The following is a 27,456-nucleotide window of genomic DNA, read 5'->3' on the forward strand; positions in this document are numbered from 1 at the left end:
AGACACCATCCTTGGTGATAAGGCCTCCACTGAGAGGCCAACATATATCTGGTTCTTTCATGAACAGAGAGGAAAGGAGATTTGCCTAATGTTTTATAGAAAAGTGCAGCCTGGCTTACTTATGGATATTTTTTTTTGGTAATGGGCCAATACCACAAGTGAGCAAAAATGTTTTAGACATTCATGAGTGGCTGCTACCCCACATTTGGCAGTAGATGGAACGACACCTTTAATAACATGCTTCATAAAAGCATTTTGCTGCTGTAATATTCTGAATCCCTATTTGGAATAGTTAGGTGAAGTATTGTATATAGTAGGTTCTGTGATTGACCGAATACATAATTCAAGGAGACCCTGTATTTCATAATACTATATCTCTGTTTTACAGCAAGAATACCACTTTGAATACACCGAATGTGATAGCACTGGATCGAGATGGAGAGTTGCTGTGCCCAATGAAGGCAAAACTTGTGTTGGACTCCCCGATCCAGTGAAAGGAAAAGAATGCAGTGAGTTGATTTTTATGAATGTGTGTTAACCTAAGTCTCAAGCTGTACTTTCTTTAATCTCAACTGGCTGAATTTTTCCCCCATTATCTATGTTCAGTGACTTAATATTTAAAATACTTAAGTATGTATATTATTAAGGAACATTGAAATGGCAAAGTATTCGGACTTAACATTGAAACAAATACATGCTATTTCTGCTCATTAAATAAAGTCCAATAAACTATGTCAGTCAGACCTTAATTTATTAAGAGTATATCTTTGCCTGTGGGTCCACAACTTGGTAGTTCATAAAAATATAGGTTTCTTTTTCCCTAATCTGAGATATCAGTCTTTTTTGATTTCCTGGTACTTGACATATCCTCATAGTTGCCAGAGCAACCCACATGAATTCTGCCTTGAGAACTACCATAAGGCATTCAGTACTATCCTTAAAATGTACAAGCTCAGCTTATTAAAGCAATCATCTGTGCCTAGATGTCCTCTTGTAATATTGAAACATGTCTAGATTATGACATTGTAGGCAGCTACTTCCATTAGTGACCTTTTCATAACACAAAGCTATTGAACACAGAAGAAGAGCAGAGCTGAAAGTAATGATCACAAGTTTTGCAGATGGCTATTCTCACTGTATGTAATTAAATACACATTTAAGGTAAATATATATAAATTTTGGCAACAAAAAACCTTAACATTGAGAGCGTTAAGGGCTGTGAAATGTATACAAGAAATTGTACCATAAATACAAAGGTTTGTAGGAATCTTAGAACTTCAATTCACAGGTAGATAAACTGGAGACTGGATCCAGATGTAGTAGAAACTCAAGTTATTAAAGTATTCAGCTATACAAATGGTAAAGTGGAGATCCCACATGCCCAGATGCAACAGCTGATGCTTTTCGTCCAAATGATGACCTATGAAGTCCAACATTTGGACGAAACAATGGTGTTGCCCTTAAGCGTTTGGAAGATCTCCACTTTTACTGTGTGTAAAGCAGTATACTTTAATAAGGACACATTTTCTACTTACTCTGGTTCCAGTTTCCAGTTGTATCTACCTGCGGATTGAAGTTCTATGATTGTGACAACCCATTGGATTTATGTATTTTAGGTCCAGACAGATCTAAGGTGGGGGTTGAGTTCCTACCAGATGAACTTGCCATCAATGGTGAGAGTTTATTAGAAATGCGGACAGTGCTGATTTAAGGTTGGTTGCCTCTCCATAAAATATTTGAGATGAAATTGTATCATACCCCATAAAAGTTTGTTTTATTTAAATAATTCAGTCTTTAAAATATACTTTCTTTTGTACACAAAGGGCTTGACTGTTCTATGGAAAAGTGAAAGTCAATGCTGTGGTTAAGCATGCACTAAACTGAGGTCTAAAGCCTAGAGCTAGCCTTAGAGCTATTTAAGATAATATGTACTACATGCGTGTGCTTTGCATGGGTAATTAAATACATAGTTTAATATTTTGCCATTTAATATGCACCCCTATTCATGTGTTACTTCTGAAATACTACTATGCTCCTATATTGCTTTTTTGGGTAAGATGGAAATTTGTAAATATAATCTCGTAATTGTTACTTTTTGCGTTTTCTATAGCCTTTTCTTGTGCGTCAGGGGAGTTTTTGGACATAAAAACCCAGCTATGTAGTCCATGCCCATCGGGAAGGTACTCTCTTGGGACTGGAATCAAGTTTGATGAGTGGGACACGATGCCACATGGATTTTCCAATCTGGCAACATTTATGGAGACTGCTACTGGCTTTTCTGGAAATAGCTGTGACAAGTAAGTGCTGTATTTGCACAACAATTCACATTTGTGTTTGTTTTTTATATGACCATGGCATGAAAAGTGGAGCACACTTCATGGTGCCATAACACTCAAAGTAATTGTTTTGTCGCATATCCCTCTGTCCCTATTTTCCAAAAGTTTTGGTGAATATGCGTGTATCACAATAATAAAAATCAGTGTTTTTCATGTATATGTAAACAGCTACATTGTTTAGCTATTGGTATGGTACAATATAATTGCCTATAATACTCTAAAGATGATCATCCAAAATTAATGTGAAGCAAAATGTCCATTGCATACAATATGCAGTGGAGGCTGAAGTGGCTTATAATAAACTTCCCTCTTACAAAAGAAAAATTAACTCTAATGTTATGATACATTGAAAATTTGAGACAGAATGCTGCAGATCCAGAACGGCAAGAGGATTTTTAAAATGTATCTTTACTCGGAGCCCACCAAGTTATATTTTTCCATTTAAATGTGTCCCGTTATAACAGGTACGCATGACACATAGAAGGCAAAATTGTGTTTGATGAAGCCAAGAAGCTCAGGTTTTAAACCTGCAGGCTTTTACTTTAAAGGGAATTTAATATTGTATTATTAAACGTCAGCATTATATGTGAAAATGAAAACACTTCATCTGTACAGATGTGTTCGAAATGAGATTGGTATGTGTTGCTATTATTAGACAAGGTGAATAGATATTCCAGAACTAGGTCACCTAAATCCGCTGGATTGGCTAACCACATTTACTATAATATAGAAAATACATACAAGTATACAAAAGGGATTTGTGTCTTAAAACAGAAGTGTGGAGTGCTATATTAAATAGAAATAAAATAACTCTTGTTATTTCAATACTTTCAGTATTTAAGTACTCTGCTTGTTGCTATGGTGATGAAACCACATTTTAAGCATTCTATCCGTATCACACACACACACACACACATATATATATATATATATATATATATATATATACACACTGATTAGCCATAACATTATGACCACTGCAGGTCAAGTGAATAACACTGATAATCATGTTATCATGGCAACTGTCAGTGGGTGAGACATATGAGGCAGCAAGTGAACATTTTATCCTCAAAATTGATGTGTTAGAAGCGGGACAAATGGGCAAGCGCAAGTATCTGAGGGAGTTTGACAAGGGCCAAATTGTGATGTCAGAGCATTTCCAAAACTGCAGCTCTTCTGGGGTGTCCAAGGAACAAAGAGCAGTGAACCTGCAACAGGGTCATGGGCAGCCATGGCTTTTTGATGTACATGCTGACCCCAGTCCACTCCCAAAAGTGCCTACAATGGGCACGTTAGCATAAGAACCACGGAGCAATGGGGGAAGGTGGCCTGGTCTGATGAATAACGCTTTCTTTTACATCACGTGGATGGCCGGGGGTGTGTTACCTGGAGAACATATAGAACCAGGATGCACTATGGGGATAAGGCAAGCTGGCAGATGCAGTGTGATGCTTTGGGCAATGTTCTGCTGGGAAACCTTGGGTCCTGACATTCATGTGGATGTTATTTTGAAACGTACCACCTACCTAAACATTGTTGCAGACCATGTACACCCTTTCATGAACACCGTATTCCTTGATTGCATTGGCCTCCTTCAGCAGGATAATGTGTCCTGCCACAAAGCAAAAATGGTTCAGGAATCGCTTGAAGAACACAACAATAAGTTCAAGGTGGTGAAATGGCCTCCAAATTCCCCAGATCTCAATCCAATTAAGCATTTGTGGGATGTGCTGGATAAGCAAGTCCTATCCATGGAGGCTCCTCTACCTTGCAACTTACAGGACTGAAAGGATCTGCTGTTAACATGTTGGTGTCGGATACCACAGCACACCTTCAGGGCTGTTTTTGGTGGCAAAAGGGGGACCTACACAATGTTATGGCTGATGCTGACGGTGTGTATATATATGTACTGTACATACACACACACTATATGAACAAAGTATTGAGACACAACCATTACAAAAGGAACTGTGATGACATTGCATTCTAAATACATAGACATTATATGAAGTTGGCCACACTCTTCTGAGGAGGTTGCCAGAATATTTTAGATTGCTGTGGGAAATTTTGCCCATTCATCCAGTAGAGCAATCTCCGTTTCAGTTAATCCCAAAGGTGTTCAAGGTGAGGGCTCTGTGCGAGAAATTATAGGTGAGTTGGGGAAAGCAAGGGGGAGAAAAAAAGAGGGACAAAAAAGAGGGAGGTGAAAGAGATGAAAAAAGGGGATGTTACTTATTATTTGCATGTATAGTTTAAGATGTTCTGGGGCAGCTGCATCTCTGCCTCTGGTCTGTAGAGTGAGGACGCCTGGCAGTGAGAGGTATGACTTCTATAAAACACATTTTTAACATGTGTTACATGTTATTACAGTCATACTTCTCATTCCCTTAACATGCTGCTGCTTCAAGTAAATCTTGTTGAAATGTTCAGAAGGTTGCAAGGATGTCCCCATTGAAACTATTGGACCAAATTTCAGTAATATAAAAAAAAATTGCAAATGAATGTATCCCACTTTGTTTTCCACTCTGTAAGAGACTGGCCATGACCACATATTTTTCCTCTCACCTAACAAAATAGAAAATCGTCCTACAAGACCATGTAATGTAGCTACGTTCTCTTAAAATGTCCTTGTGCATATTTTTATACTGTTGCTTATTTTCCATGAAAAAGTTACAGCATTTGTTACCATCTCTTTTCTCAGTTCATCATGGATTCCTCGGGGAAATTACATTGAGTCGAACAGAGATGACTGCACGGTTTCCCTCATCTATGCTGTTCATCTGAAGAAAGCCGGCTCCGTCTCCTTTGACTATCAGTACCTTGATAACAACATTTTCTTTGAATTCTTTGTAAGTTTTCAATATATATAATTTGTTGTATTTATCTCAATGTTATCTAAATTATATACCAATAATAGATCATCAGCTATGTTTGCATAATTGATTCAGTACCTTGTTGAAAACAATGGGGATCAATGTCTAGGTTTAAAATATACAGACAATCAATGTCCAGACCTGTATTATATTTCCCACTATATATATATATATATATATATATATATATATATATATATATTTATATATATATATATATATATATATATATATATATATATTTATATATATATATATATATATATATATATATACCAGCTTTTCATTTGTTTGTGATTCCCTCTACAATAGCAAATCATTAACATTAGAAAGCTGTGCGTGCAAAACTTTATTTCAGATATACTCTCAAAAGCTACCCATTGAAAGCGTGTGTGTATGTATATGCTAGCACCTATATAATCTGATTCATGTACCTAATATATAATTCACTTGAATATAAGAAAAAACATAATGAACACAGACACGTTCACTAATGGGAATCAATACCAAGTTGCATGTGTTGTCATTTTTATTACAATTATTATTATTTATTATTATTATTATTATTATTATTCGAAATATACCAAAAATATGTGATTGAAAAATAAACATGTCAACATAAGATATGTTGATAATAGTCTGTTTTTATAACTGACAAAAACATCATGTTTTCACAATAAATTTAAATGGCGATAAATGTAAAAAAAAAGGGAATTTTGTTTTTAAAAAGTGCCAATTTTTTATTTGAAGTTATATAAATAACATATATAAATGTGTCATATCTTTATCCCCAATATACTGTTTTAGAGATGTATTACTTTGTATATTTATATTATATATAGGTATTTACACAAAAGTAAAACTTTCCACTCCAGATGCTTCTTACCTGCAAGTCTTTCAGATATACACTCGGCAAATAATACATTATAATTTCTCTCAGCGTCTATTGTGGATTTGATTACATTATTTATTTTTACGTATTACACTTTACAGATCCAGAATGACCAGTGCCAAGAGACAACGTCCTCTTCTGACAAATGGGTTAAATTATCAGAGAACAGTGATTGGATGCATCACTCGGTAGATCAAAGTTTCTAATTTATCATATTATATCCAGTAACATACTACATTTTCTTCACATCAAACTGAGTTGGTCTAAAATGCTATTTTAAAATATTTCAAAAATGCAGTTCACTGATAACTGGCTATTGATTTTCTGATTGGACCTTATGTTTGTTTTTTTTTTACAGAGGGATATAATGCTTCTAAGACTATAAAAGCAGCTTATATAGGGGCTCCCTTTTGATATAATGAGTCTCAGTAAAAAGTATAGGGCAATATATTTTAGAATCTAATATGTGATTTTTTACAAATACAAATACTTGCTTAAATATTATTCAGTATCTACTTAACGTCTACTTAAAGAACATGTACGATTGTTATCTAGTAATTTAGACAAAATATACATTTCAAGGTAATTTTAAAACAACTAACACAAAAATATTTTTTGCTGTTTTTACAGGTCTCTTTGAAATCAGGTACAAATATCTTATACTGGCGAACAACAGGGATCCTTATGGGTTCTAAAGCAGTGAAGCCAGTCCTGATAAAAAATATCACAATAGAAGGTACTAAAAAGACAAAATTGTTTACTTACTAGATTTTTGCTCCTCACCATTTGCTTCAAAGTTTTGCCTCGGTGAAAGTGGCCTTTTGTTTCTGTGCAGCTAATGTCTTGTATCCCTTTCAGGAGTTGCATATACTTCTGAGTGTTTTCCTTGCAAACCTGGTACCTTTAGTGATGCACCAGGATCCTCAGATTGCAAGATTTGTCCAAGGAACACTTATTCAGAGAGGGGAGCTGCAGAATGCATCAAATGCAACACAGAGAAACAGTACTCAGGTATCCATGTTCCTGCCAGGCATTGTATTTGTTATTATGTGAATCTCCATTTGTATCACCATAACTCATGTAGCCCGTTCAATATGTTTTTAGTGTTTTATTGTTCTTTTATGTGCTTCTTGTGCAGTTAAGAAATCCAGAATAAGCCACATGTTGCCTGATCAGATTTTGGGAGAAAAATAGATTTAGCTTGAGTTTTTACAGTAGAACAGGATTTACAAAGTCAGGAGATTTGACTTAGCCGGTAGCATAGCTGTGCAAATATTTTGTAAGGTTGAAAGAGAAAAATACCTATGTTTAAGGACAAATTTAAGTTATTTGAGAAATTTGCTTTTTTTGTTCATTATTCATAGGTAATGCAGTGGTGATGTTTTATGCTATACCAAATACCAATCCCTACGGGTTTGCTAAATTATTTAATTTTGTTTTTATATACTGGCCCCAATAATTTTTTTTATCTATACCAATGAATCTTGCACATACATATTAGTTAAGGCCTATGGCAGCGACCCCCATAAACATCAACATACCAGCCCAAGCAGAAAAATAGTCCCAATGTTCCCTAACAATATTGGGGCATATCGAAATTTCATTGGGTAGGGCTCTCCAAGGAATCCTTATGGTTTCCGTAAAAAAAAATAAATTGCTTTGGTTAACCCCTTAATGACAAAGCCCGCACGGGCTCAAAATGCATTGTTTTCAATGGGTTTAGGGATCGCCCATTGAAAAATAGTCCCAATGTTCCCTAACAATATTGGGGCATATCGAAATTTCATTGGGTAGGGCTCTCCAAGGAATCCTTATGGTTTCCGTAAAAAAAAATAAATTGCTTTGGTTAACCCCTTAATGACAAAGCCCGCACGGGCTCAAAATGCATAGTTTTCAATGGGTTTAGGGATCGCCCATTGTCCTCAAATTCCCCTTCCCTTGACATTTTTAACATAAATGAATTATTGATTTTCTGCCAGATGGCTGCCCAACTTAATGATCTGGCTAGTGTCTTGTTACACACACACACACATATGTATGTATGTATGTATGTATGTATATATATATATACCAGCTTTTCATTAGTTTGTGATTCCCACTACAATAGCAAATCATTAAAGTTAGAAAGCTGTGTTTGCAAAACGTTATTCCAGATATACTCTCAAATATATACACTATAAAATGTAATTTATTAAAGTACTCAAATGTTAATCTAGGCTAATGAACTCTAGACAAAAATATGTTTTGTGTGTCATCAAACAACACAGAGAGCTTATGATCAACTGCCACTAACATGCATGAACATATTTTTACATGTATACATTTCAGATGAAGGATCCAGCAAATGTATAGATCGCCCTCCTTGTACCAGCAAAGACTTATTTCAAATACATACACCCTGTGACAGCGAAGGAAAGGTAATGTTTGTTAAACTTTGTTCCAAGCCACGCTGACTCAGTCACAACATATTGTTTAAAGATTATTTTTCACATGTCAGCTTGTGAATTTTGATATGTGAAATGATTTGATGTTTTATATTAAATCAGAAGCTGTCAATTGTGATAAATGGTGTTTTCCAGACTCAGATTATGTATAAATGGATAGAGCCTAAGATTTGCCGAGAAGATGTCCCTGAGTCTATCAAGCTTCCTGCTTCTGGGAAGAAGGAAAACTGTCCGCCTTGTAATCCAGGCTTTTACAGTAATGGCACATCAGCTTGTTCTCCGTGTGCCTTGGGGACATATTCTAATGGAATACAGGGTAAGGCAGCTGCATGATAATTCTTTCACCCCTCCTTTAGTTGTGACCATTTGAGCTGCTTCATTTTTCTCTAATTTATCATAATTTTCCCCTGATTTAGTCATCCACAGACTGAATTTGTATACAGTCATATTCCTGGTGTTCTAGCCATAGGAGCAACCGATTATGATAAAGATCCCTGGTATCCAGCGTACCATGGAATGAAAGCCAACATAGTGTTCTATAGCAGTACTACAGACCAGGCCCAGATTGGCCATGTGGCAAACTGGGAAAATGCCCAATGGGCAGATGCCTGATGGCACTGTTCACTGAAGCTCATGTGTCAGAAATGGTCTGTTATTGTATGGCTGAATGTACCCAGCATGTACCCAGCAGAATGCCACATGTATATCATTTATTAAGTGCTGGCCATAAAATGGGCTATTACTGAACCACTTGGTACATCTACCCCGTAAACAACACTACCTCTGCCATATATATACAGAGACAACCCCATATACACATTCATACAACAATAGTTACGCAGATAATTTACACACTATAAAACCACTTAGTTAAATACACAGCCTTGTTTTTTTCCCTTCTAATTACCTAACAGTACATAACCTGTGTATAGTGGTTTTACATATACCATGACAGAGATGTGCAACCTAGGGCTCATTATTTCCTATACATAAATACAGTGGGTTTAGATTAGATGTGTGCATTATGATGAAGGATACAATGGATTGACTAAAATGCTGTACCTGTCAAACAGAGTGTAAGCCGTGCCCTGCGGGAACAGAACCGGTCCTAGGCTTTGAATATAAATGGTGGAACATACTCCCTGCTAATATGAAGACTTCCTGTTTTAATGTTGGGAACTCCAAATGTGATGGAATGAATGGTGAGTTTCCTCCAGCTACCAGTTTACAAAATGCGTTTAAGGTTGTTTTTTGAATTAAACTTTGGTTTAAAAAAAATACAGATTGCTGTGGATTCCCTACACTATTGTGTGGGATGCACAGCTGTATCAAAGTTACACTACATGGATTGGAAATTATAAATTTATTTGAAACAAATGTAAAACCTGGTTTATAAGACTATTTCAAACAATGTTACTTTAAAAAGAATAATTGTTTAAGGTGATGACATTCGAGTTACACTGCTGTGATGTGCTAAAAAGGAGTTTGCAGATCTCAGGCACAGCATAATTTGTGCAAACTATATATTTTGTAAATTATCATTTTCTATCAAAAGTGATAATATAAAGATGAACATGTTATGTTACATTTTAGTCAGTTATATAGTAGTGTATCTCCCTCTGCTGGACATTATTTGTCTGTATTTTTATCACAGTTTGCATTATTAATTGCTGTAGTGGTTCTCACTAACCAATTATTTACATGACTCATCTCTATTGAAATCTGTACGCTTTGTCTGATTTCCTTTTCCTTGTTGGACTGTTTAATTCTTCACACAGAATAAGAATAGTTTCTTAGAAACACTTTGAACATTTTGTAAACTCTACTAAAATACATGAAACACTTACATAATTTAAATATATTAAATTTGAACACTCACCAAACAAACTCTTCTCACTGTCAAAATGTGTGAATTTACCTGATTTGATTCAGACATTTCTACAGTTGCCCCCAAATCAGTATCTAGGTTAGAGACGGGACAGGTTTGGGATGCAAGGGCTTATCCTTTTCCAGTGATAACACACCCTTTACCCTGGGGCACAGCTGATTCATTTCCATTCTGCTATTCCATCAAGATATGCACATCTTTTCTCAGTTTCTGTTATATAAATAATTTTCTAACCAACTAGAAAAACAGTGAATACTACTACTGTCCTTATGAAAACTCTGCTTGTTCCATTTTTTTAATAATAGCATAATTGGAATGTGAAACGCTGTTAACATTTTATATCAGTTAAATTAAACTATTTGTATTTATACTCAACTACGCAATGTTTCGTGTCTGCCTAGGTTGGGAAGTTGCTGGAGATCATGTTCAAAGTGGAGCAGGTGGCTCAGACAATGACTATCTTTTACTGAATTTGCATATTTCAGGATTTAAGTAAGTGGCAATCAGTTGGTAGCTAATAGGATAGTAGGTGGTAGGAGCATCATGATGGAAGTGCTGCCAAAACATTTAAGTACAAGGATGTACCAACCAAGCCAAGGGCAATTTCAAGGACAAAATATGTAACAAATAAGTAGCATGAGCAAAGCGGAATAGGTACCTACAGATACATGAAATATAATGATGCTAAAGTACAGTTGGTCATAATGAAAACTCACCTACAAAGACAAAGGACCCCACAAAAATGACTCATGACTACACAGATAATGGCTGGATACCCAGAATAGTCCGTATATGATCTGTATCAAGAAGGTGGAATATGTGACATGATGTTTTGTATTGTCAGCAAAGAGAATTAATGGGTAGAAGAGAATGTATTATATATCGATGACATGTAATATAGACTCTGTTTTTCCCTGTGCATACTCTCAAATGTAAATTTGAGAGTATGTGCCCCTGTGGATCTTAGCTGTTATAGAATATTCCACAGAGACTGGAATAAGAAAGAACTCTTGATCCCTTCCCATCATGCTGATGTGTTTCTGTTTTGGGGCACATTAGATACTCTATTAAGAAGGAAATCCATAATGTATGTTAACTGATACCATCCTGTGCAGACAGCCAACAATCTTGAGTGGTGTTTGTTTAGTATCTCAAAAAAAAAAATATATATTTCTCTTTTTACCTTGCCCTTCAAGGAAAGTCTGAATATATACCCTTTTAATGTGATGATACTTGATTCTGAATGTATACACCTTTAATGTGATGATACTTGATTCTTAATATGTTTTCATTTCTTTTAATTTCTAGACCCCCCAATTCAGTGACTGGAGCAAATGGAGCAGAATTAGGAAGAATAACCTTTGTTTTTGAAACTATTTGCTCAGCAGACTGTGTGTTGTATTTCATGTTGGTAAGTGGTTTATGTAGCATGGATGCAGCAAGATTCAAAACAAGTAATTGAATCATTCCACATCCTTACCTCCTGTATCTCATCACATATATTAAGGGAGAATGATGAAACTAGAGTAGACAAACTAAGACAAACCAATACATTAGTTAAACAAGGCCATGCCTGCAAGTTTACAATCTAGAGAACATAATGTATATTATTTATTATTTGCATGTATACCCATATTTTGGAGTTATCTTGTGTACATGTTACTTTGAAAAAGATGTGATCTATGTCTTAAAGAGACCAAACTAACATGTCTAATCAATTGCCTGTCCTGAAGTTTCTCTCCTTCTGCTCACACAACCTTACAAAGGTAGCCTGAGCCAATGAACAACAGGGAGCAATTTACAGTAACAGAGTAATAACTAAATAGCTTAGAATAACAATGCAGAACCTGAGAGCAGGGACGTAAGATGAGTACTTCCATGGAATACACATACAGTGGGTTTCCATACACATCTTTCTTATTTTAAACTGTACAAAAACATTATCCTGTTGCTTTGGTCTTTTATTGGCAATACCTATTTTGTTTTCTTTCAAGGATGTGAACAGAAAGACTACAAGCGTGGCAGAGTCATGGGGAGGAAGCAGGGAAAAACAGTCTTATACACACATCATAACTAAAAATGCTACTTATATGTTCACATGGGCCTTCCAAAGGACAAATCAAGTCCTTGAAGTAAGTATATCTAGCTATGAGCATGTATATATTCAATATAATATCAAAGTATGTCATCTTATATATAATCCATTTATAAATTCACTTTTAGAAATGTTCCTCACTAGTATGCATATTTTATTATTTACAGTTTACATTTATTTCATAAGATCTCTAAATATATTTGGAAATTTTTTTTAATTTTTTATTTTTTTAAAAAATTTAAGTACTTTTTTATTTAATAAACATGGACTATGCTAGGATGAACATGAAATTACATTCGAACTGCAAATGTTAATGCAATGCTTTTTACCTGTGTTGTTTATTTTACATAGAGTCGCCGTTTTGTCAACGACGTGGTAAAGATATATTCCATAACAGCCACAAATGCTGTGGACGGCGTAGCTTCCAGCTGCCGTGCTTGTGCCCTTGGCTCTCAGCAGCTCTCAACATCGTCCTGTGTGCCTTGCCCTGCAGGTCATTTTATTGACAAGGAGAGTAATATGTGTAAAGAATGCCCACCCAACACCTACCTGTCTCCTCACCAAGTGTATGGGAAAGAGGCCTGTATTCCATGTGGCCCAGGAAGCAGAAGTAACAAGGTAACAGAAATTACATTACTCTGCTGTCTCATAATGTCCAAACATCAACGTGATGCTTATTACCTGTGTTGCTTATTCTACATAGAGTTATCTTTTTGTCAATGATACGTCAAGGATATATTACATAACAGCCACAAAGGCCGTGGACGGTGTGCTGTGATGTCTCACAGCTGTCCCTTTCTCCTTTCTGAGAGCAGGGATATTTGTGCCCCTAACCAGAGCCGTAGCTAGCTCCTTTTGCACCCAAGGCAAGAATGGAAAATTGTCCCTCCCAACTATCTCTACAGAGGTTATTTTATTTACACTGCCCTTACAGACACCTGTCCATAAACACACATATACACATACACACTGCCTTTACACACACCTGCCCATAAACACACATACACGTACCCTGCCCTTACAGACTGCCTTTACACATACCTGCCCATTAACACACATGTACACATACACTGCCCTTACACAACCCTGCCTTTACACACCTATACACACACACCAGCTTACAAATATAGAAATACCTACACTGCTCTTACACACACACTGCACATACACATACACTGCCCTTACACACACGACTGCCCATGCACACGCATATACACATACACTGCCCTTACACAGACCTGCCCATACACACTGCCTTTACACACACGTGCCCATAAACACACATATACACATACACTGCCCCTACAAGCCTGTCCATACACACATGTATACACATACACTGCCCTCACACTCCCCTGCCTTTACACACACATATACATACTCCGTTCCAGGGCCCATAGTCTGTAGGAAGGAGGCTGGCACTCAGTCCCCTCCAGGAGCCCATGGCACAGAGGCTCTTGTGACAATACACTTTCACTCTGTTGTTTGGCCACAAAAAGGAAACCAATTGGTTGTTGAACAATTTCAGCAAAGCATATTCTTTTCCAGTAAATCTGAAGGATGGGGGAAAAAAAGGTGGTTGCTGACAGTTTTCTTAAAACCACAACCTGCAGGCTGGATCACTGTGGTCCTGAGCCTAGCTTGTCAAGAAAGGAGGAGCAGGAGCTGTTGCCCAGCTGACTAATATGCCTTTCCTTGTTGGGTTATAAGATGTTCTCCTACATAAGAGAAATATAGAACTTAACTACTGTGTACTTAAAAATGCTTTCTGACTAATGCTGTAAGACTAATCGATATGCACATATCAAGAAATAGAGTTCTTTGAAACTAATTCCCAGAAGATAGGCAGTAAACTGTGCTGAGGACACCAACTACAAATCTCCTAAACACTTTCCTGCAATGTAGTGGGGTTGCCCATTAGGTGCTTGGCCTCTTCATACTTCCCTTGCTAGCGTTGAGTTTAAAACAAACAAGAACAAAAGAAACAAAGCCCAATGTTTGTTTAAAAATGTCAAATTGGGGGGCGTGGCCTGGCAACGGAGCTGCATGGACGCGTGAGTGTGTAGCTCTGCCAACACGCGAGCATAAAACCGGCTAAAACAGCTTGAACACCGGGTTTTTACCTGCCAGCTTTCTATCTCGGCACCCCTGAGACAGGTGGGATGTCTGCCAGACACCCTAAGAAGACCCCACACAAGCTACCCCATTACTTCACCAAAGATGCCCGGCACGGTGATAGGCCCCAAGATGGCGGCGAGCCTTCTTTCGCGCCTCAGGCAAACGCTCCAGATGAGGATGAATTGGGCCTCGACCCTGCAGCGCCAGTGACTCCAGTGATCCTACGCAGCATGTTGGACTCCATGCAATCCTCCATGACGGATGCCATAAAGGGCATGCTCACCGACCTCAGGCAAGATCTGGCCCAGCTAGGCACGCGCACTGAACACATGGAACACAAATTTGAGGACTTTACATCAACCTTTAATGAACTGGTCGACCGTCACAACATGCTGGAAGACAAATATGACACATTGCTCTCCAAGCTGGCCGACTTGGAGGATCGCTCCCGTCGGAACAATCTGCGGCTTCGTGGCGTTTCAGAGGATGTACCGGATGGTGAATTAGCGGATTACGCCCGTGAGTTTTTCCTTACTCTCTTACCTGATACCCCGGTTCCAGAGCTTCGTATAGACAGGATTCATAGGATTCCGAAGCCGAAATCTCTCCCGTCAACTGTGTCCAGGGATGTGATTCTGCGACTTCACTATTACTCCACCAAAGAGGCTATTATGCGCCAAGCCCGCCGACTCTCACCGTTTCCTGCACCGTACACCCAAATTCACCTCTTTGCCGATTTATCCTCCGAGACCCTGAATCTGCGACGCTCCTTTGCTCCAATCACTCTGGCGCTCCGGTCCAATCATATTCCCCTACAGATGGGGCTTCCCCACCAAGCTGCTGATTTCCCGGAATGGGGTCCTGCATGTAGCCAAGCTGCCTTTGGAGGGCCTTCACCTCCTCCAGCGCTGGAATCTAGTCCAGGACGACGAGGACGTCTTGAGCCATCGCGACCCTGCTTCCGTCCCTCCTGGACCCCCTACGGCGGATGAGCCTCCTAAACCCAGCCGGCAGAGGACGACGCGACAACACTACTCACGCACGCACGCTAAGGATCCAGAGAGGCCCTCTGCGTTGCCTTCGGCGACCCCACCGGTGTCTTCCTGAAGCCCAGCAGCGATTACAGCGACCCTGTTTCCCTCCCTCGACGTTTCGGGGAGTTTTGTCTGTAGACGCTATGCGGGTAGTCTCTCCTGACTGAGGACGGGGCGCGTCTTCCTTCTGGCGACCCGATGCCGTCCTGTTTCGGTTGCAGGGTTGGTGAGCCTGGATGGGCCGTTGCCCTCTTTATTTACTTTTATTTTGGTTTTTCATCTGCACGGAGTGTGGTGGACAATGTGTTTTCTTTGCTTTTTGTTTTCTGTGTTCCACCGCTGTAGTTGGGGGGGCTAGCCTGTCCCAGACCTCGGGTCCTGATTCTCGTTGCGCTGGGAAGTTCACAGTTTTTTTTTTTGTTTTGTTTTTTTGTTTGTTTTGTTAGTTTTTTTTTCTTGTTTTTTTTTTTGTTTGCATGGTTTGATTACACACACATTCACACACACACTTTTTCTGTTTTTCCCATACATTTCTACCTTCCCTTACTGACCGGTAACTCGGCCTTGTGCCTGGTATTATGGTACTGTTGGTTTAGTTCCTATTTTATATGTGCGCTCCACCTCTGACAAGGGTCTTCACTGTATTTTACACTGCATTGTACTTCTGTGCTGTTACGTGTTAGTGCTATGTGTGGTGTACTGTGAGTTTTGCCTCGGTGTTCTGACGTTATTAGGTTATAATGCGAGCGTGTCAGCAGTTCATGGGAATTGCTGTTTTCTTGTTTTCTCCCCCTCATGGTCACACTCTCTGGTGGGTGTTCTGTTTTATGCTTTCTCTCATTGTGTGATTACTTAATACCTACGGTGAGTGGTTTTCTCATATAGTCTCTGGCTGCTCATTTCTTCTTTCCTACCTGTCTTCCTTCCTTCTTCTTTTTTTTTTTTTTTTTATTGTTTTTGTTTTTGTTGTTGTTGTTGTTGTTGTACGTCGGCTGTCCACATGCCGTTCAGGGTCCTCTCTCTCAATGTTAGGGGCTTGAACACGCCCCACAAGCGTCATACGCTATTTCATGAACTCAATGCACAGCGGGCAGACGTGGTGATGATTCAGGAAACTCACCTGTCCAAATCCAACCATCGCCTGTTAGCGTATAAATTGTATCCTTTGGAATTTCATGCTAGGGCTCCGGGCAAGACAAGGGGGGTAGCTATCCTTCTTAGTAACAAGGTGAATTTTCAGTTTCAATCTCAGGCCTGTGACCCTCAGGGCCGTTTTCTGCTCCTGAGAGGTTGTATTGATGGCGTCCCTTACACACTGCTGAACCTTTACGCCCCTAACACAGGGCAGTTAACGTTTTTTGATAAAGTTCTTGCTAAGTTATATGATGTGAGGCATGGCAGAGTGATTGTGGGGGGAGATTTCAATTTAATTTCAGCCCCTAGTCAGGATTCCTCGGCTCGTTTATCCTCCAAGTATTTGAAATCGCTGATTACCCAAGGGTCCAAGTTTCAGCAATTGCTTCACCAACATTCCCTTTTCGATTCCTGGCGTCTCCTCCACCCTATGGAAAGGGATTATTCATTCTATTCCACAGTCCACTCCAACTACTCCAGGATTGACATGCTCCTTGTTGACAAGCTTACCTTGCAGGATGTACAAGCGGCTGACATTGGTCATATTACGTGGTCTGACCATGCCCCTGTGTCGATTTCCATCACCAAGGGCTTTGGAGCGGCTCCGTCAGCCAGATGGCGCCTCAATGAAAGTTTACTGCACCAGGCTGATGTTCGTGCGGAGATCGCTACTGCGCTCACACAGTACTTTCAGGACAATGATACCCCTGATATTTCCCCGTCCACACTATGGCTTGCTCACAAAGCGGTCATCAGAGGTCACTTAATTAAAATTGCTGCTAGATTGAAGAGACAACGTTTGCGTACCCTGACTGACCTCACTACTCGTCTTACCACTCTGGAGCTTTCCAACAAGGCGTCTTGGTCTGCTGATACTTATGCACAGCTCCGGGACATTAAGTCGGAACTACACCAGCTCCATCTCCAGCGTACAGAATTTTCCCTCCGTCGGCTACATCTCACCTATTATATGAAGGGCAACAAAGCCGATTCCCTTCTCGCTCGTCGCCTCCGGATTCAGGAATCTCAGAGTTCTCCCCATCATTTGGTTGACTCACACGGACACAAGATTTTCAATCCTAAAGAGATTGCGGATAAATTTGCGGACTATTGTGCATCGCTCTACAACCTTCCTCTACAATCTGACCTTCCTCACCCTCGCTCCGTCGACATCTCTGCGTTTCTTGACTCGCTACCTATCCCTAAGCTTCTGCCTCCCCAGTGGGATACTCTGGTTAAACCACCTTCTACTGAGGAAATTGAACGCACCATTGCCGGCCTCAAGGCCCATAAAGCCCCGGGACCAGATGGTTTCTCGAATATTTATTATCGGACTTTCAAAGATATTGTTGCTCCCCGCCTCGGTGCTCTCTTTTCCAATTTCATGAGTACCCAGCATTTTCCGCAGGAGATGTCTGAGGCTACCGTGGTTACTATCCCTAAACCTGGAAAATCCCCTACAATGTGTGCGAACTATCGGCCGATATCTTTATTGAATACAGATACTAAATTGTATGCAAAACTGATGGCTAACCGTTTGAATATGTTGCTCCCTTCCCTGATCAAAAACGACCAGGTCGGCTTTATTTTGGGTCGTCAACCCTCGGATAACACGAGGAGGATCATCAATATCATGCACCTGGCTAAGTCGCTGAACAAACCTTGTATCCTCTTGTCCTTGGACGCTGAAAAGGCCTTCGACCGCCTACATTGGGGGTTTTTACGTCTGACGTTACAGGCCTTCGGTTTACCGGAGCCCTTTATTAATGCTGTTCATATCCTGTATGGTGCGCCCTCTGCGAGGGTTTTTTCTTCCGGATTCCTATCCAAGCCGTTCCCGATCCGCAATGGTACGAGGCAGGGTTGCCCCCTCTCTCCCCTCCTCTTCGCTCTGGCGCTGGAACCTCTGGCGATTGCCATTCGGCATAACCCTAACATCAGGGGCTTTGACGTGCGGTCTACAGAAACTAAACTATGCCTTTATGCGGACGACATCCTTCTGACGCTCACTGAACCGATGGTCTCCCTTCCAAACCTGCACGCTCTCCTGGAAGCCTTTGGTCGTCTTTCGTACTATAAGGTTAACTGGGACAAGACGCAGGCCCTCAATATTGGATACCCCGACCACTTGATTGACGTCCTCTCTAGCAATTTTGCCTACTCGTGGCGTTCTAATTTTATCACCTATTTGGGGGTCCGCATTACCAAAACTGCTGCCTCTTTATTTCGGTCGAATTACTTACCTCTGTGGTCCAAAATATGTCAAGATCTCCAACGGTGGTCAAAGCTGGAACTCTCTTGGATTGGCCGGGTTGTCTCGTTCAAAATGAACTCACTCCCAAAGCTGCTGTACCTTTTTCGCACCCTTCCCATCGCAGTGCCTACCATTTTTTTTCGGACTGTTCAGACGCGTTTGTCCAAATTCATCTGGTTGAATAAACGTCCACGGCTTTCCCTTGCACTTCTACAACGGCCTAAACTGCTTGGAGGTCTCGGTGTCCCTAATGTCAAGAATTACTATGTTGCGGCCCACCTAGCGCAGTCAATTCTCCTTTTTTCCAACAAGGCGTCGGTGGCATGGGTGGATCAGGAATCTACACTGGCAACTCCGCACACGGTGAGAGACTTATTGTGGCTTCCTAAGGCCAGCCGACCTCCACTTTGTGATTTGTTGCCTACTACTACGTTGTCTCTGGCGCTGTGGGATAAACACCGTGCTACGCTCCGCTTCCCGATGGAACTACACAGCGCTGCTCCGCTATCGGCCTTGAAACCTCTTCTCCCTCATGTGGCCCTTGATTGCTGGATAGACCAAGGAATCGTTTCCATATTTCAGCTCTTCTCTCACGGACACATACAGTCATTTTCGTCTCTCCAGACTCTCTTTTCGCTCCATGGTCGTGATTTTTTCAAATACCTGCAAATTCGTGATGCCTTGCGTAAACACCTCAGGCACCCTTCTGCTACGTCTCCCATGACACCGATTGTTGCACTATGCCTAAAAGCGCCTCATGTCTCTCACACTATTTCCCTATGTTACTCGGCTCTGATGGGTCACAGGTCTGAGGTCAAGCTCCCGTACATGTTGCAATGGGAGAAGGAGATTGGGTCCACGTATGACGTTCAGGTGTGGTATCACGCTCTCTCGGCCTTTCAGGGTGTGTCTAAGAACGTCACGCACTTTGAGACTAATCGCAAGGTTCTGTTCCGCTGGTATTTTGTGCCCTCCAAGATTGCTACCATGTTTCCTTCAGCCTCCTCTCTATGCTGGAGAGGTTGTGGTGAAGTTGGTACGATGTTGCACGTCTGGTGGAGCTGCCCGGTGCTCTGTCCCTTCTGGGCTGACGTCTTTACTCTTATTACTACCTTGCAGGTGGTTGAGGTAGCTCTATTAGACATGTTTCCCCGATCGTTACGACATACACATAGAAAACTCCTAGCACACGTGTTGAATGCAGCTAAGATCTGTATAGCTCGCAAATGGAAGGAGACTTCTCCCCCTATTATTCAAGACGTTCTGTATTCCATCACAACGACTCGCACCTATGAGTATATGGCTCACTCAGCCTCCAATACCACACACATCTTCCACTCCACCTGGGAAAGTTGGGATGCATATTACACACACACATTCTGCCCCACCCCACAGGGTCATGTCTTGGGCACCATGCGTACTCCTTGGCTTGTGAGGGCGACTACTACCGACTAAGATCCTCTTTTGTTTTTGTTTTTTTTATATATATTTTTTTTTTTTCTTTTTTCTTCTCTTCTTCTTTCCTCCTCTCTCTCTCTCTCCCTTCTTCGACTCTCTTTCATTTCTTTCTCTACCCTGCCAGAGTATGTCTTATTTAGTTTGTTCATTACATTCTACAAGAAAAATGTTTGAGATGTCCTGGTACATGTTATACATGCTGTACATTTTGTTTGTATTTCTTTGTACATTGCACCGTCGATTCTACTATCTGCTGTTCGGATGTTTTGTGACTGTACTCCATTTCTGTCAACTGTGGATGTCTCAATAAAAAATTTCAAGTGAAAAAAAAAATAAAAAATGTCAAATTGCAGCATGCTGCCAGCTGATCTGTTATGAAATCAACTGGCTAGCGTGATAGAAAAAAAAGCCTGATCGGCAACTGTGATGTCAAATCGCTTTGATCAACTTTTATGTGCAACACCAGAAAGATGGTGAGGGCAGTGGCACTTGTAGCCATCAAAAGCATGTGCACTAGGGGTAAAAAAAAGGGTGCCTACACATTTGTTTTTTCTATCTACATGTTATTGTATGCCTTCCCTATAAGTGGGTTGTCTCCTAAATAAAACTATAGCAAAACCCTCACCTCCCAGAGAGAAATATGTCCTGAACCCCTATCCTGGCTATAAGTGTGTAAGCTATATTGTAGATATATATTAGTGTCTGGAAGTGTCTTTATTACATGTATTTTATTAACAATACATTTATTCATTTCAAAGGATCATTCCGCCTGCTACAGTGACTGCTTTCTGTCTCATGTGTCTGAAAATCAGACCCTGACTTACAATTTCAACAATCTGAGTAGCGTAGGAACCCTCATCAATGGACCAAGCTTTACATCCAAAGGGACAAAATACTTTCACGTTTTCAACATCAGCTTATGTGGAAATCAGGTACGTTTGCAAATTATATTTGAGCTAATGTGGTAGGTTTCATCTAATAATTGAATTAAAAGAAATGTATGTTTCTGTTTTGTTTTCCCTTGGAATGCTGTTTCCAGAAATGTTTTATTCTTGTATATGTGTGCTATTTTTTTAAGCATTTTACAACATATTTAACATATGCCTATTTATAGAAATCTGTGTGTGTGTATATATATACAGGGCCGGCCCGACAATGGAGCAGAGTGGGGCAACCGCTCCAGACGGCACTTTTGAAGGGGCGGCAAAGTGCAAGCCCTTTTTTTTTTTTTTTTAAAGTGAAAGAGAGAGAAAAGGGCGCCGAGTGGTTTTCACTTACCAAGCTTCCAGTACCCACTCGGCGCCCCTCTGTCTCTCCACTGCGGCGAGTCTTCCTGTTCGGTCTCGGTGCCGGCTTGTAATGCTGAGTGCCGGAAGATTTCCGGCGCTCAGCATTACAAGCCGGCACCGAGACCGAACAGGGAGACTCGCCGCAGGACTGCTGAAAGGTAAGTACAAGGGGGGGCGGCAGGGACGGAGGGAGAGGAAGGGTAGATAAGGGGGGGCGGCATTTTAAAATACGCCCCAGGCGGCATTTTGCCTTGGGCCGGCCCTGTATATATATATCTATCTATATATATATATATTATGTTATTATGTTTATTTTACATTTATAGGGTGAAAAGATGGCTGTCTGCACTGACAACATTACGGATGTCACAGCAAAAGACATGGAAGGAGAATCTGAAGACTATTCCAATTTTGTAAAAACATTTGTATGTCAGTCAACTATCATTCCGTCAGACAGTAAGGGATTCAGAACAGCTCTGTCATCACAGTCTGTCAGTTTGGCGGATGAATTTTTAGGTAATTACTTTACACACTTTACAGACTTGCATTTGTATAATATTTGCACTGGTAAAATCTAATCTTAACCACAATGAAAGTATGCGTGTCGTGAAAAGCCAGTGCTTGTCTGCTGACAAGTATGCTCTTCATATTATCTCTGACTAATTAGAAACTGTAGGAGTGTTATTAAGGCTAGAGAGTGTGCATTCTGAGTTTGAAGAAAAAAGGATAGCTTGCATAAAGTTATGAGCGTCTTTTAATATTTACTTGGAAAGAGTGAATTTTTCCAGGCGCGTGTGGCCTTTCCAAACTCAAAGCAAGAAGAGGAATACAGTGTATACATGAATACAATTTGTATAACTTTTATATTTTTGTCCGCTTTTAAAGATTTTTTTAATGCTGAGTGATAGTGGGGTCGATTAAATGTCTTGATTTAATCAAGTGCAACAACGGTCGTAAAAACACTGTAGGAGTCCAGTTCAGTGGCCAGACTAAACTGGAAACAAGGACTGGACACGCAGGAAATGCTCCATTCAGATGACCTCGTTTATACGAGGACTAAAATAGATAAATTTTTGCACATACATTTCAGACCGCCACATTTAAATCTAAACTCAATGTAGACACCATACCAGCACCAATTAAACACACTGCTCATGCACAGGCGAACAAAAATTAACCCCATCAAGGACACTTAACCAAAACATGTGAACTGTGAGAACAGCAAAATCACTTTACTAACAATGAGATGAAAGGAACTTCCCAGATTTATTCTAGAAACCAGCTCTTTTTCCCCAAAATAAATGTAAGAACTTAGCCAACTGTTGCAAACAATGTCATTTTGGATCTTTCCTTTCATCTCATTGGTTTTGCTGTTTTTATGGTGCATGTTGTAGTGTTTCAGTTGTTTCTGTCTTCTGTAAATTTTGTCTGAAAACGGTTGTTGTTATGCATGTAGTCAGGAACATTGAATTGCTCTGCACGTTTGTATACAGAACATATAAAAATCTGTATTTCCCAATTGTGGCTACATTTATTTGGGAGCATTGAATTAGTGCTAGTATACCCATGGCAATGGTTTCAAATGATAGCCCTACTTGTCCTGGAAAAAATATATACTTTAGATGAGTAAAAGAAAAATATTAAAATTGCTGGTTGGTCAATGTAACCTCTTTATCTACACCAAAAAAGAGATGATTTTCATAGTGAAGAAAGATACATTTAATCTATTGTTTGAGGGTTATATAAATCTATAATTCTCACTGATCGTTAAGAATATATTAGAGGATCCTCTACACTTGTGTTACATAATAACCTTTGCAACATTTTTTAATGTAGAATATTTATATTTTTGCCAATGTAGGGGCTACAGTGAACACAACACTTATGGGGATTTCTATTAAACCAAATGCATTTCCAGCTCCACAAAAGATACCAGATGTGAATTTTTTTTACAAGTAAGTTGCAGGTGAATTTTGCTAATAAAAAAGGAAACATTTCAAGATTGTAGGCTTGCGAGCAGGGCTCTCTCCACCTAATGTATCGGTTTGTCGTAGTCTGTCAATTCTCGTCTTGTCATACCCCTTGAATAGATGTATTGTATTAAGCACTGCGTACATTTCCGGTGCTATATAAATAAAAGATAATAATAATAATAATTTACATTGATGTGGAAATTAGTAAAGTGCTGCACATGTAGAGACTCTTGGTCATTTTTTTTTATTTAAATGTAAAATAATTTGTCACCCTCAAACGTGATTAATATATCTATATACAGTATATCTAAGAAAACTATTACTGAATGACATTTGATTCATTCATTTGCAGATTTAAGAAATTAATGTAAACATAACAGTGGTGTAGGTGCCTAGTAATTTTTACAAGTTTATGATGACACTAGTAATGCATTTATGATATATCTCTTGGTTATTAAAAGCAGTAATAACAGGTTTTTTTTATCTAAAGTACACTACTTATAGAAAAGCAATGGTAAATAGATTTTTTCATCTTAGTGCATGTTACTTTTGTTCTTAAGATCATCCGCAGCTACTTCTTCGTGTGAAAAGGGACGGGCAACGGTAATATCCATGAGATGCAATCCCACCATACCAGGCCAAGGGGAGATCTCAGTGCCCAGGTAATGGATATCAAGAACATTTATGTTAACAGAGGCAAAAATATTGTAATAAATAATGCAGCAAAATAGAAACGAAATAGGAAAAACCTAAACACAAGGCTAGAGGACATTGGATATTTTTAACCAATCAGGGCCTTCCAATTAAGCATAGAAATTTCATCTGAATAAACTTTTCACCCCAAGAATGTTGTTTTCTAACATTTCACTGGCTGCACTTACCCCATTAGAAAATATTGGGAAAAACATGCATACTTAAGTTGGTGTTCTGTTACTTTGTCTTGCTAGAGAGTGCCCAGCAGGTACTTGTGATGGGTGCAGTTTCTTTTTGCTTTGGGAGACAGTGGAAGCGTGTCCACTCTGCACAGAAAACGATTATCAGAAAATAGAAGGCGCCTGTAAAAAAGGGCAGCAGGTAAGGGAAAAATTCTAAATTTGCTAGGAGATGTTTCTGTGATATAACATTTTATCATAAGTGGTTTTTTTTGGTGGTTATAGCTTACTTGCTGTTTACTTTCTGTTATTCAATTGACTTAATTCTAACCAGTGTACCATCTTGTAAATGATTTCTTTTTTATGTACGCATGTAACATACCACTTTATTTATTACTATTATTAGCTCCTTAAGGATACTAGATATTTTACACTTCAGGGTGCACGCAGTTTCAGAATTTTTGCCATGTGTTTGTTCAACCTTGATTTCACTAAGCTATATAGTTTTTCAGGGCAGGTAGTACTGCAATTGTAGACTGAAAAAAGGCAAAAATACCCCACAAAATTGTAAATTGCTTCAATCTGGGGTTTTTCTGGATCAGCAGAGTTAAATTTGGTGGACTTGTTTTTCAAACATATTTACTATGTTACTATTTCATATTATACATTCTCCTTCATTTTCTCTTCTTGTTTTTTCTTTTATTCATTTATTTAAAAAAATATAAAGGTTAGAATGCCCACATTGCCTGATGTGTAACAAATTGACATGTCTTGTTTTGTCCAGTTTGACCATTCACATATAATCATTACATTTGGATGGCACTCTGGAAGACAAGATATTTCCTTGTTGTGATATGTTTATATTTCTTTATGCATTCCTAAATTATTCACTTACTATAAGAGTACTAAATATACATGTTTACGGGGGAAAAAATCTAGAGACCCGTCTTTCATTTAACATCAGATATACAGAACAAATCTTATTAGCTCCTTCTTTCCTTCTATATTTGATGTGATTTTAACACATGTTGTAACCCATCTCTTATACAAATAAAAATATGCAAATACACATTATTTATACATAAACCAAAAGGTTCTAATCGCGAAGCTGGAACTTATTTCTTTTTAAAGGAAACACACTATGTATGGAATGAGCCTAAACTCTGTAAAGGCTCTTTGCTGCCTGAAAAAAGGGTGTCTGCCTGTGAATCTATTGACATCTGGCTGAAAGTGGGAGCAGGCGTAGGAGCGTTCACTGCTGTACTGCTAGTGGCACTGACTTGTTACTTTTGGAAGAAGAATCAGAAGTAAGTACATTAAATATCTTTCCCTCATTGTAGATTAGACATAATGGCAAGGCAGAATTTGAAAAAGCCTGCATTTTGATGCCTGTACATTTGGATGTGTACACATATTAATTAAGAGCGAGAGTAAGTGTGAGAGAGCTTTAGTTTCAAAATGGAAAAAGCTCTGAATTTCCTCCAAACCGAAAGGGCAGGAGACAAAATGTGTTACCTGAAAAGTATCGGACCAAAAACGAGACACGTGATTCATCAGAATTATTCTTGGTCCTTTTGTCTAATATGTACTTTTCTCAGGAAGCATATTACTTAATTATTTGAAACGGGGCTCTGTTTTACAGAATATAACAACTGACCTTGGTTGGCTGAGTTTGATATATCTGCAAATTGAGACTGATGATACAGTTTAGCATGCAGAGTACATGTTCCACATGCCCAATATGGACCATTAACCACTCTTCTTTTGCAGGCTGGAGTATAAATATTCCAAGTTAATTATGACTGCTAATTCGAAAGAGTGTGAACTTCCTGCCCCAGATAGCTGCGCCATAATGGAAGGTGAAGATAATGATGACGATGTGGTATACTCCAATAAACAGTCATTACTGGGAAAGCTCAAGTCACTTGCTACAAAGGTGAGATAGCAGAACCTCAGCACTAAAGTACATCAAAATATTCTGGATTTATTTGTGTGTTAGCTATTGTACCACTAGAGGGCACCAGTACACTGTACTGAAGAGTTCTTTAATGGCAGTGATAATTAATATTGACTTTTAGAAACCTTGATTTTATAAAACGCTATCCCTATTCCAGGTCCTTGAAAACTGTAAAGCAAGTCTAAATATATCTATAAACATATAAAATGAATGTTGCTACCGTACACAGTGTGTTACAGTGGGCTATATCAATGACTGATCTTTAGTCATGAATGCCTAGCATGGCTAAATAAGGATTACATTTTTGTAAAGACAAAACAGAATTGGTGAATATAATACATTTGCTAACTTTTATAATGCAGCAGATACTGCTAGTGTTGTCATGTTCCAAAGATGATCTGTTGAAAATTATTGTAGTACTACAATTTCTGCAACAAAAACATGGCTTTTTAGGAAAGAATTATTTTATATTATTCTTACATTTTTGCTGTATTTTACTACTCTAATTTTCTGCATGCATTATGATGTCATGGACAGCCACATAATGTATACACAGAAGTTTCTCCATGGCAGAAAGTGCCAACAGCAAATACAAAGAGTCAGGCTTTGATGTCCCTTCCAGTATGGCAGGATGAGTAGAGGTTTACATTTTTCTCAAATGAGGTATGCCAGCATCTTACATCACAATTCTCTAAAAAAAGTTGTATTGACATGAATTGTGTCTATAAGCGTACTTTAGTGTAAGCTGTGTCGAAAACTGAACTTCTTTATCATTTCAGGAAAAAGAACACAATTTTGAGTCCGTTCAACTCAAATCTTCCCGGCCACAAAATATATGA

General features: G+C 39.2%; 1 protein-coding gene across 2 annotated transcripts; it reads left to right on the top strand.

The window, feature by feature from the left end:
• Positions 1–391: 391 nt before the first annotated feature.
• On the top strand, positions 392–27,456 carry LOC149298829 (endosome/lysosome-associated apoptosis and autophagy regulator family member 2-like). 2 transcript variants are annotated; one of them, XM_089487157.1, is made up of 21 exons: positions 392–509; positions 2,111–2,297; positions 5,038–5,185; positions 6,203–6,289; positions 6,732–6,837; positions 6,960–7,112; positions 8,430–8,518; positions 8,681–8,861; positions 9,619–9,747; positions 10,835–10,925; positions 11,742–11,844; positions 12,428–12,565; positions 12,880–13,146; positions 21,285–21,458; positions 22,142–22,331; positions 23,677–23,770; positions 24,349–24,450; positions 24,736–24,862; positions 25,792–25,967; positions 26,431–26,596; positions 27,397–27,456. In XM_089487157.1, exons 2-21 carry the CDS (start codon positions 2,224–2,226, stop codon positions 27,454–27,456), a joined length of 2,655 nt encoding a protein of 884 aa, XP_089343283.1. In that variant the 5' UTR covers positions 392–509; positions 2,111–2,223. The 2 variants fall into 2 exon arrangements, with proteins under 2 accessions (XP_089343283.1, XP_089343284.1); XM_089487158.1 differs by lacking the exon at positions 392–509 and adding an exon at positions 4,452–4,460 and having other exon boundaries at positions 2,188–2,297.

This window comes from Sceloporus occidentalis, unplaced genomic scaffold, assembly GCF_023333645.1.
Source record: "Sceloporus occidentalis isolate IW3139 unplaced genomic scaffold, rSceOcc1.0.p SCAF_31, whole genome shotgun sequence".
Lineage (NCBI taxonomy): Eukaryota > Metazoa > Chordata > Lepidosauria > Squamata > Phrynosomatidae > Sceloporus > Sceloporus occidentalis.